This window comes from Phalacrocorax aristotelis, chromosome 24 (genome assembly GCF_949628215.1).
Source record: "Phalacrocorax aristotelis chromosome 24, bGulAri2.1, whole genome shotgun sequence".
NCBI classification, from domain to species: domain Eukaryota; kingdom Metazoa; phylum Chordata; class Aves; order Suliformes; family Phalacrocoracidae; genus Phalacrocorax; species Phalacrocorax aristotelis.
In genome coordinates, this window is record NC_134299.1 from 6012981 (window position 1) to 6029132 (window position 16152).

At 48.6% G+C, this 16152-nt stretch overlaps 1 protein-coding gene across 4 annotated transcripts; it reads left to right on the forward strand.

Moving 5' to 3' along the window:
- Window positions 1-15: 15 nt before the first annotated feature.
- Window positions 16-15694, forward strand: TIA1 (TIA1 cytotoxic granule associated RNA binding protein). 4 transcript variants are annotated; one of them, XR_012664213.1, is made up of 14 exons: window positions 16-233; window positions 4862-4958; window positions 5410-5508; window positions 6046-6100; window positions 6265-6297; window positions 7575-7662; window positions 10428-10760; window positions 11253-11328; window positions 11780-11888; window positions 12358-12453; window positions 12544-12628; window positions 12855-12978; window positions 13510-13649; window positions 14594-15694. XR_012664213.1 is itself a non-coding variant. In XM_075117386.1 (13 exons), exons 1-13 carry the CDS (start codon window positions 208-210, stop codon window positions 14715-14717), a joined length of 1152 nt encoding a protein of 383 aa, XP_074973487.1. In that variant the 5' UTR covers window positions 27-207; the 3' UTR covers window positions 14718-15694. The 4 variants fall into 4 exon arrangements, 3 of the variants coding, with proteins under 3 accessions (XP_074973489.1, XP_074973487.1, XP_074973488.1); XM_075117386.1 differs by lacking the exon at window positions 10428-10760 and having other exon boundaries at window positions 27-233; XM_075117387.1 differs by lacking the exons at window positions 6265-6297; window positions 10428-10760 and having other exon boundaries at window positions 28-233.
- Window positions 15695-16152: the final 458 nt, after the last annotated feature.

Here is a 16152-nt window from a genome sequence, read left to right on the forward strand (position 1 = left end):
TCGGGGCGCATGCGTGTTACCGCCCCCTCTCGGCCGGCCGGGCCCCTTCGCCCGCCACCCGCCATCTTGCGAGGACCATTGGGGTTATTGTCCGCCGCTCGGGCTCGGCGGGGCCGGCGGCTCTCGGGCTGCTCAGGGCTGACGGGGCCGGCTCGGCGCGAAGAGCCGGGGCGGGCGGGGGCGGCGGCGGCGGCGGTCGGCGGCGCCATGGAGGATGAAACGCCCAAGACCCTGTGAGTGAGGAGGGGGCGAGACCGCCTATTGTTCCCGGCTCCGCGGGGAGGGGCAGCCCGGGATCCCCTCACGCACGGGGTTCCCTCAGGTCTGGGCGGTGCGATCGGGGCTCCGCGAAGGGCAGTGGCGGCTCTCCCGGCCCTTCAGCCGCCCCAGTGCCGGGGGGGGTGGCGGCCCCAGCCCGCCACAGGGCCCCCGGCTCCCCTCACGGCGGGCCGGTGGAGCCGTGGGAAGACTGGGCCGGGGCCATCCCCTCCGCCCGGTCCCCGCTATTCCCGCCCTTTGCGTTGTTTCCAGTGGAGTTCACGGGTTTTCCTCTCCTCCCCAGCCCGGGGCTTTCTGCCGGGCCCCTCCGCATCTGGAGAGAGGGGGGCTGGGGAGATGTACATCCCCCGATCCCCCCCACCCCCCCGGCACTCGCTCCATGTACGTTGTGGTGAGCATCTGGCTGAACTTTACCATCTCTGGGTTGAGTTAGCACCCTCAGCTCGCCGGGGGCGGGAGGGTTGGGGTTACCCTGGCCTAAAAGCCGGAGCCCCGTTACGATGTTCAACATCTCGATGGAAATAAACGGGGGGCGCCCGTGAAATCGGCGCTCGTCCAAGTGTTCAAAGCACGCCGCCAGCCTGTTATTTCCCGAAGAACTAATGGTAGCTGTAGGGCAGCTCCTCGCCTTCTTAAAATCATAAATGGGGTTCCTTAATTACAAGCAACCTCTCCGGCGGCGTTAGGCAGCTGACGCTCGCCGCTGTCAAGAGGCTTTTGGACTTTGGGTCGGCTGTGGCAACTAGAGCTGGCTGTGTTTAAAAGGCACGGGAGAGCTTCTGTGCACCTCTTGTCCTTTTCTCTGGCAGGCGTTATCTGGAGTGTTTTCTCTCCTTTGGATCAGGGAAATGACAGGCTCCAGTCTTTCTTTTCCACCTCTGCCTAAGTTTTGATCTCTGTTTCAGTTCAGGAGGGGAAGAAGGACAGGACAGGGAGGGAGTCTTCCCAAGGCAAGGGGAAAGTTTTGCCCTTGGAGGATGGCTGCACCTACCCCAAGGGTTGATATATGACTTGGCTGAGTGACTGCAGGAAAACAAAACTCTTACGTGACTTATGCCAGATCCTCTGGTCCAGGCTTTCCCGAGCAGTAAACATTCTGTCTGCCTCCCTGTGTATACGATCCTGTTGTCTTCCCAGAGCGTGCGTTTTTGGAACTATTCTTGGCATCTGCAAACACGGGTCAGACCTGTTGGCATGTTTACGTGTTTACTTAGAAAACTGTTACCCCCCTCCCTGCCCCAATGAAATCCTTGTCTGCAGTTTCGTGGTCTCGACAGCACACGGGGTGTGCTCAAGGGAATAAATTACCTGTCCTTGAGCACGTGTGCAGCTCATTGCACAAACACGGCTGAGTTTCTGACCTGCAGAACCAACTATTGAGCAACCTACAGTTAACGGTATTTCTCTGAATCTCTCCCTCCGAGTGACTTTCTCAAATGATGCGGAGGATTGTCACGAGCTGAATTTCACAGATTGGGTTTAGAATGAGCAGCTTGAAGGAAGAAAGAGCAGCTAAAAGTAATCTCTTTCCAGCTTGGGTCTGAAGCGTGTGTTAAATATTTGCTTGCGCGAGATTTTCTGTAGGCAGTGCTACAGAAACCCCATCCGGATGTGGGTTACGGGGCTCCCTCAGGTGCGTTGCCTTGCTGCATTGTGAGGGGCCACCAAAGTGGTCTGCAACCTGTGTGCCTTTTTCTTTAGTTCCCTTCACACATTTAAGTTTTTCTGGAACAGATTCCAGACGTTGTTGGAAGTAACTTATTGTGTTTGCCATTTCCATGTAACCTCTTTCTTTGAAGGGGGTGTGTTAGAGCCTCGGTGTTTCGAAGCACGTTAGGAGCTGTATTACTTATGTAAATTATTTCCTGGATAGGTAGCTCATTTTCACGTGGCCAGTGACCTTCCTTGAAAGCCACTCTTCAACAGCAGACATTATAAATTTGAAGAGCAGACAGTGGTTTCGAACTTTACAAAGACCTCTTGTTTGTATTTTTCATTTAAGTACATAGATGCTTTTGGAATATGTGTACTTCTGATTTATTTTGTGCATCTAAAAAGATGCAGAAGGGCTAACACTCAACAGTTTGGTGTTATTTTTCAAGAAGCCATATGCTGATGAACATGCAGTGAATAAATGGAGTTGTCTGCAGAGTTTGCCTTGTATATTATAGTCCTTCATCCACAAAGAAACATCAACCGACTCATTAAAGAGAATCCAGTTAGCAGGAAAGAGAGGGATGGGAAAGGTGCAGGAGGAGACAGAGCTGTCACGCAGGGGAGATCTCCCACCTGAGCTGGCCCTACCTGGCAGGGTCACCTCGGCACTCGGTTATTTCTTGTATAAGTGGGCCGGGACGAGGTCCAGGAGTGCTGGACCCTGCCCGTGTGCCAGCTACACGGAAACAGAGCTGCAGCAAAACGCTGTGGAGAGGTTAGGATGGTCAAACAGCTCGAGTGTAGCACTGGAGAGTACAGCAGAGAAAATAACACTGGGATTGTTGCTTGGGGGGGTTACAGCATCGTGTTTTTCCCATCAGTCTTGGCCCTGTTGATAGTATTGCAGGACTCTCTTGTAGTTTGTCAACTAGCAGAGCGGAGGAACCTCTCCAGACTGGCTGGCTGCAGAGAGCAGGCAGCAGATGTATGCAGCTATGATGAGGTTACGCTGACAAATAACATGAGAAAAACACTGCTGAATTTCTCCAACGTTCAGCTGTTTTTCTGAGCAACCGATGTGCTTTACGATTCCCCCTTCCTTTTTTAGCGTTTTGTAGAACGTTCTTGTTCTGCGTGTTATTACTGCCTGTGTGGCCATTCAGGGATGTCTTGACCGTGTCTCTGCACGAGGAGCCGAGGTTTGTTTTTACCTCTGTGCGGAAGCAGGTAGGTCAACACCTCGTGCGCAGTTACATGTACCCCCTCTCCCTGTGTATGTGCACATATGTGTTGCTGCAATTGATCCTTTGAGGATGCATTTTGAAAGGTCTGACCTTGCAGAGATTCATGGGGTTGTTGGAGGTTGCTTTCCTAAATCAGGATTTTTCCACCTAAATCCAGTGTTAAGGTAGGGAGTGCTTCAGGAAGTGCCTGTCTGATTATCAGGGTGAAAATCCAGTGCGAGTGCAAAGGTCAGGGTGTGGACGCCGTGTCTAGGAAACTTTCAGTTACAAATAAACCGTTAACAAACTTAGACCTAGAAGGTGACGTGAGAACCTCATCACTTTAGTGCCTTGGCTTATTCATTATCCAAGTGGCGATAATATTTAAAAAAAAATGAAAGGGGAGAGACAAAGAAGTCTTGCTAGTTACGACTCAGTGGAACTTGATGTGGGGTAGAATGTCCTGGTGTTATTGAGCACAAAGTTAATTGTCTGAATGGAAATGTGCTAAATCCTCCTCTGTTTAAGGAAATAGCATCAGAAGTGCAGGAATTACTCGCTTTGTTGAGCAAGAGGATGCCTGTGACAATCTGGTCCTGGCGAAGCACATGTTGATTTTAAAAAGGAGTACAATTCTGAGTCCTACCTAAAATAGTTGTTGTTAATAGTATTAATACATGGCTTGCTGGGTCATTTCTGACAGGAAAACAGAGGCCATGTGTCTTGTTCCCTTATTCTCTCCCACTAGAGCAAATATTGGAGCGCATCCATCTCTTCAGGAAGGCTGTTCGCAGCCTTGTGTCAACAGAAGGAGCGCAAGAAGTCAGTGGTTTTGCTGCCTTGTTTTCTTACAACATCTTTGCAACTCTTGCACCAAGGTGGGGAGGATTGCTGATTTATTGACGTGGTTTCAGCAGCGCGATTTGGCTGCGGTTCTTGTTGCAGAGGCCGCGGTTCACCACATAACGTTCCTTTGCGGAAAGGTGCTGCCACACCTTTGGAGCTGAGGTTTCTCTGTGTGCTTTTTTTAAAAATCTCCTGACTTGGGCTCGACAACAACAAAACCCACCTGTGGATCAAGAACAGCCTTCGTCGCTGAGAACGCCAAAATCCCAGACTGGAGCAGGGCTTTGGGTTCTGTTTGTACTGGAAGAGGCTGATTCTTTCTGGTGGAGGAGGATGGGGGAACGCCCACACTTGAGCACATTTGCCCCTGGTTGTTTGAGGCAGATCTAATGCTTTCAGATGATGAGTCCTTTTTTAAAAGGAACTTACTAAACATTGTGTAATGTGCTTGCTAAACACCAGACTGAGCTCCTAGGGCAGCTAGGGAAGTGGTGCTTGGTGAATGATGACTCGTATAGTTACCACAACTGCCGTTTCTTTGCATGGAAATCCACTTGGTATGGATCAGTTGAGTTGTCCGTATCTGGCTTTCTGTTCGGCTTTGAACCAGGGTGAGATTTTAGAAACGCAGACCTTTGGTGGGACTGTGGATCAGCGCTGTCACTGCCCGCTGTCACCGAACAATTTCTGCCCCGTTGCTCCGCAAGTCAGGTTGTAGCCCTGCCGCACGTTTTGTTTCAACGGCCTCACCTGGCAGGTTGGGTGTTGGGGGAACACCTTTGGGCCACGCTTGCTCAGTTACTGATGAACAGACTGGAATGTCAGGATGGCTTTCTGACTTTTGTTTGATCCTGTAGGTATGTGGGGAACCTGTCAAGAGATGTGACCGAAGCTCTAATCCTCCAGCTGTTCAGCCAGATCGGACCATGCAAAAACTGCAAAATGATAATGGATGTAAGAGCCTTCACCTAATGATCATCACGTTTCTTGTAGCTAACGGCTTTGGGCTGTACTTGCATGTTTCAGAATTCCACTGGAAATACGGCATGACCACGTTAAAGAGATGTCGTAAGGCTGGAGATCACCTTTGTGTAGTTTTGGCCTCATTTCTGCCTTATGTCTGACATTAAATTTAAGGATGGGTGGATATTGCAAGCGGGAGTGAACAGGTTAACATGTGTGGGTGTCGTAGATGAGAGAGGTTCTTCCTTGCCATACTTCTACCTTTCTGAAGTGGAACTGAAACTTCCTGGAGCATTGTTAGGGCATTGACTGTGGTCTCAGTGTAGAGTAAAAAAGCCTATCCATTTTGAGATGTTTAGATGTAACGAATAGAGCTGAGTATAATAATGAGGGTACAGGTTGAAGAGCTTATTGGTAATCCTGTGTTTGCTTCTTTTCTCAGACAGCTGGAAACGATCCGTACTGTTTTGTGGAGTTCTATGAGCACCGGCATGCGGCTGCAGCACTGGCTGCTATGAATGGGCGGAAGATAATGGGTAAGGTAAGCTGTCAGGTCTACAGGGTGAGTTGGAGTTGAAAAACAGGCTGTCTCAGATGGTGCGGGTGAAATATCTGTGGGTGAAATATCACTTGAGACAGTGGATACACTGCAAATGTTAGATGCTCGGTGTGGACGGAGGTCTTAACGTGACACAACTAACCAGAAGAGCTGTTTTGGTTGTTGTAGGAAGAACGTAGAGGGAGGTGGGGCTGTAGAACTGGGGAGGGCTCAGAGAGGGTGGGCCTAAGGAGTATTTTAACTCCTCTGACCTTACCGGGATAAGGTCTCCCTCTCCCCACACCTGCAAAAAAAGCCCACCGAACCAAACCAAACTCCCAGACCAGGTCTGTTTGCCGTCTTCGCCCTTAACCAGGGCAACACAGTTCAGAATGAACGCTCTCCTGAGAAATATGCCTTAAACTTGAGCTTTCACCCCAGACTTCCACGTCTTGTGCCTCTATCTCAGCATTAAATGCTGGAGGTATCTGAGCTTAGTTGGGATTTGCTTGATCTAACGTGAGCAACTAACGTTTGCAGGAGGTCAAAGTGAACTGGGCGACGACCCCCAGCAGCCAGAAGAAAGATACCAGCAGTAAGTGTCCCTTACGCTTTGAGTACGTGCTTGATTTGTACAAGTAGTTTTTAAAGATAAACAGTAAGCAATTATATGCAGTAATGTTTTGATCATTTTCCTAAGATATTATTCAATGTGTTTGTGTTAATAAATTTAAGAACAAATCTAATCTTTGTCATCAGGTAGTACCGTTGTCAACACACAGCGTTCACAAGGTAATTGTATCTTCTTAAACATAAAATGAAATCTCTCAAGGGCGTTCACTAACCACCTGAAGCTATGTACGGGGTTTTGTTTTATTGAATTTATTTATTATGGAAAGACTTCCCTTTCATTTCCCCGTAGCATCAGAAAGCGATCTAGTGTCCACTTGTTAGGTCTGGCGCTAATATCCAGTGTTTTGTCCTGAGTGCAGTTATTAAAAAAAAATCCAGAACCCCCTTGTCCCCTGCTCTGGAGGCAGAGTAGTTGGCTCCCTGTGAGGTGGCAGTATGTGCTGCTTCAGACAGATCCCTTGGGAGAATCCAGACTGTTTCCAAGTCTGGCCTCCATCACTCCCCGCTCGTGGCAAGGCTACAGATTGCTGCTGTTCTCGACAGGCTTCAAATTTCTGTAGGCCAGTGGGGCTAAACTACCTCAGCGTCCGAGTGGACTCGAGAGTTTCGTACCTGCTGTGGTTCAGATAAGTCCGCGTATCGCTAGGATGGTACACGGCATCTTGGTTGACTGTGGTGGAAAACTCCTTAGATACAGGACTTTTGTTTCTCTTTGGTGAGTGTTTTTATGTCTCTGGTTTAAGTTGAAGGGATTACTCTTTCCATTCTCTTGCCTTCAGTCTTAGTACACTTGCACATGGGTTCACACACTTTGAATTCACGTGAATTCACGTGGTGATCTGGCTGGGCAACCAAAGCTGTTGGCATTTGAGAACTCAAATGCTTTAACAGCCAACTGTTACAATGCAGGGTATTATTTTGATTTGTTCTTCGCCACCGATGGTGTTAAACCAGATGTCGTGGCTAGATTCGAAATATATCCTGCTCTAGAATGAGTGTTATCCTGCGTTTCTTGAATCTGCTAGATGTTGCAGTGGATCAGACACTGAATATGTGGTGATCTCCTGCCCTGTCGAAGCTGTAACACTAGCACACGGAGAGAAGGATTCTCCTGTAGTCTTTGCACATTAAGTCAACGGTTTTAAGACTTCATACAGTAAATGCTGACTGGTCTTCAAAGCAGTTTGTAAAATACCAACCATAAATGCCATATGTCATTGTAGTACCCTTAAAATCTCTGTAGCGCTGCCAACGAAAGGATGTATTACGAAGAGCAGGAAATTCTGTTTCATAGCAAACTTTAGTCTTCACGTAGCTTTTAGTAACAGCTGGAAAGCCGTGATGTGCGAGGTTGCTATGCCCTGTGTGCGTGCGCACGCGTGTTCGGGGGTTGCCTTCAAACGTTGAGATCCTTTTTTCTCTTTTTTCCCAAAAAGACCATTTCCATGTCTTTGTCGGAGACCTCAGTCCAGAAATTACAACTGAAGATATAAAAGCAGCTTTTGCGCCGTTTGGAAGAATATCGTAAGTATTTCCTAGGGCAAATAAAGTAAAAGTTATCTCTCCTAAATGGAGGCAGCCTTTTGTTTCAGTAAGTAAAAAATTAGAGTTGTCACAGTGCAGGAATATCCAGTCATCTGTTGGTACAGCGACTTGAGTCTGAACGGCCAGGCATTAAGCAGGGATGTGTAACCCGATTCCTTTATAGTAGTTTGTTCTGCTTTCCTAGAAAAGTTGCATCCAACTTGCTTTGGTTTTACACTCCTTGCCTCGTTTGGCAAAGCAACGCTGGGGTTTGCATTTCACTGGCCCTCTCAGCGATCAGATCGCCGTCACGCTGTACAGTTTGTGACCGAGTCCGTTTGCACGCTCATGTCTTGTGAGGCTTTGGATTTTTCTTTTTTTTTAGCCGTGGTGTGCCAGCCACCAGTAGCCAATGGTCTTATTTTTGTTTTGGTTTGTTTTTTTTCTTTTTTGCAGTTAAATTCCCATTTCCCACAAAATGAACCTTTTTTAGCAAAAGGCTCATTGGGGCACCTAGAGGCTGCAGCTAGAGTGGCCTCGAAGCCTTTGGCGCTGGGTCAGCGTAAGCCCTTGACCCGAAGAGCTCGGCCAAAACCACAGGGCGTCTCGGGTCAAGGAGTTGCGCTCATCCCAGCAGTGCAGAGCGATGGTGTCACGAGCCAACGTGTTACAAACGGGGAATGGTGCTCGCAGGTCTCCACCTGCCAGTTTGTGGTATTCAGGGTGTAGCAGAGTAAGGAGCGGTTCGTTCATTCTATCCTCCGAATGTAAACCATTAATTTTCCTTGTAGTGTTGTCTGTACTGGACATTGAAGTTTCTTGATGGTGATGTAAGAGAACGTAGAGTGCTTTGGAGTGTTGTGTAGTGAAGCATTTAATTGAAGTAAGTTTGTTTTTTGTTTTTTTGGTTTTTTCCCCCTCAGAGTCCAGTGTATTACTCTTTTAATGCCAGCTTGATTTCCTCTTCTGATAAGTTTAAAAAAACAAACAAACAGACAAACCACATGTGATCGGAATGTGACTTGCTTCAGACAACTATAACGCTTGACTGCATATCTAGGAGATGCAGAGGGTCGGACTCCTAAGGAGAGTCAATTTATCCTCTGGCCAAATGTGGTCTGGATGGAAGGGACAAGGGACTCTAAAGTAGATCTGAACTGCTGGAATGAGTGCGAAAGGGAGGCAGTAATAGCCGGCTGTGTTGGTGGGACTGCAACGGCGCTGCGAGAGAGTTTCCCCTCACTGAGGCAGCGCTGGGTTTCTGAGGTGACAGTTCAATGGGCGGTCACCTTTAACAAACAACCGTCCCAAAAAAGCGAAACCCCTCCTGAGCCTGAGCAAAAAGTAATCTCCGAATGTCAGCTGGGGGAGTATAAAACCACAGCGGTCCGTATTTCTGGGGCCGTGCCCACTGTCCCATCTTTCCTAGGAGAGCTTTCTGGACGCAGAGCTGTTGCTGCGTGCTGATGGTGGCGGGGTAGGGGGAGCGATGCTCTTGCTTTTGGGGCACGCGGTGCACAGCTGTAGAGCTAACACGTGGAAAACTCGCGGTTTGCCCTGGCTCCAGCTGACTGTCTGAATTGAAACTCGGTTCTTTTCCTCCTACAAAAGTGGTAGATTAAGATTTGTCCCTGTAATGACTCTGATGAACTCTTGTTCCAAAACCAAAAGGTTAAATAAAACCAAAGGGACCTAAATTTTCTACTTGTTTAAATTTAACCTGGAAAAATATTGCTACTATCTCTCAAGTCAAATGAAGTTACTTGACTTTACCTGTTCCTCATCAGTGACTCGTTTCTGGAAATATGGTGCTAATGGAATATTTCCTGATTTTATTTTCTTTTTTTTTTTTTTTTAACATTGTCTTCGTTGGTGCTAAACTGAGTTTTGTTTTTTTTTTTAATGACACCGAGGTTGAACTACTGCATGATTAGCGCATAAGAAATTTTGGTAATTCTTTGCATCTGGGTTTTTTAATCACTGTAAAAGCACACTTTCATTGTGGTTTCCTTTTATGCTTGCTGTACGCATGTTTTCACTTGTTCTCAAGTCTTTATTTTCAAAGTTTTCAGTTGAGGGTAAGTAGAGATGAGTTTTTCCCCCCTTCCCTCCATAGGCTTTTTAGAGCAAATCGATCTAAGCTTACCAAAGTGGCTCTTCTCAGGCAATTTGTAACATAGGACCCAAATTCTGACCTAACCCAGGAATGGGGGACAGAAAAAAGGGAGAAGGGGTGGGGTGGTCTCACAAAGAGGAAAGAAGTATCACTTCCGCTGTAGCTTTGGGAGAGGTATTTTCCTCGGGCCTTCGGCAGTGGTGTCAGCACTGTGGGCTAAGATGTGCCAGAATTAGGCTCCTGACGCAGCATCTGCAGTTACTGTAAGGCTTAAAAAATCCAAACCTGGTGTAACGAACCTTTTCTTCATTGTGACTTCCCTCGCCAGTCTTGGAATGCTAAATGTTGTGCACATGTTAACGCTAGTTTCACTGAACCCTCTTATTTTATACAGTCGTAAGTTACATTGCATGACTTTCTGACTGGTTTTATGTTGTTATTTCTGTTCTTTTGATGCCTGTATGTGTGGGGGCAAAGGAGGGGAGGAGAGGGTGGCCTGTACGCGAGAGCATCTCGACCCTCGGCTAACTTGTACGCAAATTGCCTGAGAAACGCTGTAGAATGGCGTTCCACAAGTGGGGTTTAGCTCTTGTAGCTGGGTTCTCTTTTTAACTCAATCTCAAATAATAGGGCTCTGGTTATTTTGCAGAGTGTCTCTGAAGAATGGACAGAATTGCCATGGCTAACTACAAGCTACAGTTCACAGTGGACAAACGTTGTAGTTTTCTTATTTACTTTTATAAATTTTTTTTGCTTTTTTTTTAATATCTCGTAGTTTCCAATCAGTCCTGTATGATTGCTGTTGTACAAATGCAGTTTAAATGATGTGTAATATGTAGTTTAAGACGTGAATGTTTCGGTGTTTTATTTTCTTCAATAATTTCTGAAAATGTCAATCTCTCAAAATTTACAGCTGCCCACAGTCCAAAAAGGGGGTAACGAATTGACCTGAGAAAATTAAAGAATTCAGTTAACAGGCGACGTATGCCTTTTAATTCCTATCTTTTTTTTTTCATTTTTTCTATTTAATATTTTGAATGAGTAGGTAGAATGTGTTGGCAAATAGCGAGTTTAAAAATTGCATGGTTAAAGAGAGCCATTCAGCTAATGTTAGTCAGCTATGTGCCATAAGTGATTCTTTTGAATAGCTGCTTTGACCATGCTTTGTGTCTTAACAGTCTGTAAAAGCATTTTGAAGCGGGAGCCAACTGTCGTAAAGTACATACGTTTGTTAGAGAAGCTATTGATTTGCATGTTTACACAATTAAGTTTAATTTTGCTACTACCTGGCAAAGCATTAGTAAAGTTCTGTTTAGAAAAGAAGCCTTTTGCTTTGACTGTGTTGCTGGTGCAATAAACAGTTGACGTTAGTAAAGGTGAAACATGAAAATAAGCTGTACGTGTGACTCAAGTTGTCGTTTTAGTAAGGTCGCCTTTGGAAGGCACTAAACTGGCTCTTGTTTCTGCTTTTTAGAGACGCGCGTGTGGTTAAGGACATGGCGACAGGGAAATCTAAAGGATACGGCTTCGTTTCCTTCTTCAATAAATGGGTAAGCTGCTGCATGGTCTTGAGCACCCCTGAAAAGCGGACGATGATTTTCAGCGGCCGCTATGGAGGAGCACCATCGGTCCCAATCCCTCTCTGGCTTTGGTTTCCCTGCCTGTTGAGGGGGAAGCTTTTCTCTCCGCTTGCTGGACGCTCTACTATTGCTGTAGCATTTCTGAAGCACGTGGTGAGCAACATCCAAACGGGCGACGTACGGAAATGACAGAGAGTGACAACACATCTGTTGTACGTCGAGGGGGTCTTAGATGCGCTCAGTGAGGCCCGGCAGTGTCCTTCATCCCACCTAAAACCACTTCTTTTGAAGCTGGGATTCCTTTTGGCACGTTGCAGTGGTCGGGCAGGGTGTGTGCGTGGTGATGCAGCTCGTTTGGCTCTATGGCAAAAGGAAGAGGGGCCGACGGTGGGTTTTTCTTCTCTCCCTCTCTCGTGGGCAGGACGCAGAGAATGCGATTCAGCAGATGGGTGGTCAGTGGCTCGGTGGAAGGCAAATCAGAACAAACTGGGCAACGAGAAAACCTCCAGCTCCAAAGAGTACATACGAATGTAGGTTCTCAGTTATTGGTGCCTTTGCAAACCTCCCGCCACGCCTGTGAGGAAGAGAGAAGGGCGAGCTGCACGCCTTGGGGCCTGTGGGAGGAGGGAAAGTGGGCGCTGAAAGTGAAGGCTCTCTCAGATGGTGTCAAACCCCCTGAATAAAGCGGCTTCCATAGCTACGGCAACTGCAGTATGGGAAGGGGATTCCTTTGGCTTCTGCATGCTCGGGTTGGAATTGTGCTTCCTCTCTTAGCCAGGATGACTCTGGCTTTTTAACTTTGCTCCCTCGCTTTTGGGGCTTTGTGTTGCGATACAGAGCGGGGCTGTGTTAGAGAGAGCGTTTCCGTTGGAGAGATGTTAAATTAAGTATATCAGACCTACCTGATAGGTTGTGCTCAACAACTCGTGCCAATCAGGATTAGAATTTCCACCTCGCGTGTGTCTGAGCCGCTGAAAAACTCTGTAACATCTCTTTAAGCAAACGCCAAACAACTCTCTTACGACGATGTGGTCAATCAGTCCAGCCCGAGCAACTGCACCGTGTACTGCGGAGGCGTAACGTCAGGACTGACAGGTATCGTGGCTTCAAGCTCCCGTCGCGTTGATTCTCCCTGAGTAACGCAGCAGTCGCCTCATTTTGATGCTCTGTTTCTTCCTGATCCAGAACAGCTGATGCGCCAGACCTTTTCTCCCTTCGGGCAGATAATGGAAATTCGAGTCTTCCCCGATAAAGGCTACTCCTTTGTACGGTAGGCTGTCATGCGGTTCACGTGTTGATGAACTTAGGAAGAATTACGGGCACGAAGAATTCATTGCCGCGTGCTGCGGGAGTGACAGGAGGGAGTTTCTGTGGTCGGGCTGGCGTCCCAGCAGAACCCAGACCTGTGCTGAGCGAGCGGGGACTCTCTGGGCGCTCCTTCTCGGTGTTACTCCCCGCGTGAGTTGTTTATGTCGGCACGGCTCATATTTTGACAGGTTTAACTCTCACGAGAGCGCCGCGCATGCCATCGTTTCCGTCAATGGAACAACTATAGAAGGACACGTAGTGAAGTGCTACTGGGGCAAGGAGACACCGGACATGATCAGTCCGGTCCAGCAGGTCAGAGCTTCTCTGCTACAGACGGCGTCGTTGCTCGTTAGTCTTTGCTAACGTGGCCGTAAAGTCTGCATGCGCCTGCCAGTTAGAGGCTTGGCACGGCTTGTTTCGTCAGAGCGTGACTTCTCTGAAGTACAATCAGAGATTTTAAATTGTTCCCTCGGAATGTTTACTCACGTAAAAATACTTTTAAAACATAAAAATACTCGGGTACAAATGTGTGGTGGAAGGTTCTGGAGATCCAAGCCACGGCGCAGCTTCTCTGGTCATGCAGCATGAACGGAGCTGCTGTGCTCCCGTTCCCTGGATCCCTGTGGATATTTGAGATGCCAGCAGGGGGCTTTAGTAATTAAACACCCATTAACTCAAAAGGGGTGTCTGGCTGAAAGCCTGTGTGGAGTTTCAGTGTCATTTTAGCGAGCAGAATCCATAAGTCAGAGAGGGGCTCGCCAGGCGGGGGGGTGTCTCGCGAGTTGACGTAAAATGGCCGCTTTTCTCAGGCACCGTTTAACGCCCGGCTGTTTGCCCTTGCAGAACCAGATCGGCTACCCGCCGGCGTACGGCCAGTGGGGCCAGTGGTACGGCAATGCCCAGATCGGCCAGTACGTGCCCAACGGCTGGCAGGTCCCTGCCTATGGGATGTATGGGCAAGCGTGGAATCAGCAGGGCTTTAAGTGAGTACTTGGGGGGTGGTTTAGAATCATGGAATGGTTTGGGTTGGAAGGGACCTTTAGAGGCCAGCGAGTCCAACCCCCCTGCAGTGAGCAGGGACATCCCCAACCAGATGGGGTTGCTCAGAGCCTCATCCAGCCTGACCTTGGATGTCTCTAGGGATGGGGCATCTCCCACCTCCCAGGGGAACCCGTTCCAGCACTTCACCACCCTCATGGTAAAAAATTTTTCCTTATATCCAGTCTAAATCTCCCCTCCTTCAGTTTAAAACCATCACCCCTTGTCCTGTCACAACAGGCCTGGCTAAAGAGGTCGCCCCCATCCTTCCTAGAGTCCCCCTTTAAGCACAGGAAGGCCGCAGTAAGGTCTCCCCGCAGCCTTCTCTTCTCCAGGCTGAACAACCTCAAATCTCCCAGCCCGGCGTTGTTACAGAGCTGCTCCAGCCCTCGGAGCATTTCTGTGCCCCCTCTGGCCCCGCTCCAACAGCTCCATGTCCTTTCTGTGCTGGGGGCTCCAGAGCTGGAGGCGGTGCTGCAGGGGGGTCTCCCCAGAGCGGAGCAGAGGGGCAGGACCCCCTCCCTCGCCCTGCTGCCCGCGCTGCTGGGGATGCAGCCCAGGGCACGGTTGGCCTGGGCTGCGAGCGCACATTGCCGGCTCATGTCCAGCCTTTCTTCCACCAGTACCCCCGAGTCCTTCTCCACAGGGCTGCTCTCAGTCCCTCCATCCCCCAGCCTGAATTGGTACCGTTTTGTGCCAGTTGATTGACATTGATACTGTTTTGTGCTAGTTTTTCACCCCGGGGGAAGCCAAGACGTTCCGATCCTTTGTTACTTGGAGACTTGGGCCGAGGAACGTGTGTCCAGACCCAGGACGGCCCCGCTCGGGTCCCCCCATCCTCCCTCGTTACCGACACATTTCCCTCACAAACCGTTTTTCTCCCCGACAGTCAGACGCAGTCTTCGGCGGCGTGGATGGGCGCCAACTACGGCGTGCAGCCGCCGCAGGGGCAGAACGGGAGCGTGATAACCAACCAAACGGGATACCGCGTGGCGGGCTTCGAAACGCCGTGAGGGCGACGAGAGGACTCTGAACGCCGGGGGCCACCAGGAGCCTCGCGGAGCCTTGGTTGACTGCCAGGATTTATCGGATCAAGCCTCAGATATGATGTATTTATTTAAGAGAGCGAGAGAAAACCCACAAAAAAAAAAAAACAAAAAAGCGTTTTTAATCATGACATTGTCCATCCGCATTGTTTAAAAAAAAAAAAAGAAAAAAAGAAACAACAAAAAAAAAAAAAACAAAAAATGACACAAAACGAGATGCTGGATGTCTGCCGACTTTTGCCTTCTTTTTCCTCTTTTACGTGTTTCTTAAGATCCACGTTTTTGAAACACAGCAAATGCAGGGACTTTCTGCCGCCGCAATCGGGGGCGGCGAATTGCACAATGTCGACCTTTTTTTTTTTTTTTTGTCATTTTTTTCTCGTCTTTCCTCAGAAGCCGCGTGCCGTTCTAGTTTGCATTCCGAACGATTTAACGTGTATTATAAACCCTTGTACAAAAACAGACAAAAAGAATTAAGAAGCCAAAAGCGTGTGAATCCTGAAGCCGCCGTGACTTCAGCCTTCGCGCCATCTGTTTTAAAAGAGCCTCTTGTACAAAGCCTCCGTCTCTCCGCTTTTGTCACGCCGGGTTTTTTTCGACGATAAATTATTCGTTTACGTCGGGTTTTGTATCTCGGCGTGGTTTGTCTTTTTTTTCAGGGTCGTCTTTGCCCACCGACAGGGAAAAGGGGGGGGGACGCTCAGTGGGATGGCGCCCAGCTCCCCTCGTGAGCGAGGATTTCCACCCTGGGACAGCAAAAATCGTGTTACTAAAATGTGACAAATTCATACGAACCAGCTGGATCGTTGTTTTGTTCTTTCTTTTTAACCGATTTCTACATTTACGTGTACCGAGTATGTAAAATATCTTCGCAAATTAATATTTTGCACAACTGTTAGCCACCGGTGTATGTTTCCTTATTTAAAGGTAGGACGCTGACGTGAGTTATGCCTCAAATCTTTTTCACAAATGGTTTTAAATAATTGTATAAAATTCCCCCAAAGTTCCGGGTCATGCTGTGAGTGCATTTCACCAGGGCAGTGGAAGGTGACCCTGCCAAACCTGGTCTTTTGCAACGTTTGGAGGCCAAAACCCGATCTTTTCTGTCCTACCTCTTGACCAGCCTTCAGAAAAAACAGGGAGGGGAAAAAAAAAAACCAAACCACAAAAGTGAAGCTCGTTGTGTGCTCTTTTTTCTTACTCCGGGTCCCCGGTGCCTGCGCTCGCTCTCCCCGGGCCGAAGCGGGCGGGAGGGGAGCGGCTGCTGGGGGAATTTGGGGGGAAAAAGGCCGAAACAGGGCAACTCTTGCGGCACAGGCGCGCGCGGGGGATGCTGGGAGGCGGAGGCGCCGGGGCGCGCATGGCGCCTCCGCAGACTACGTCTCCCAGCACGCCCCGCGGC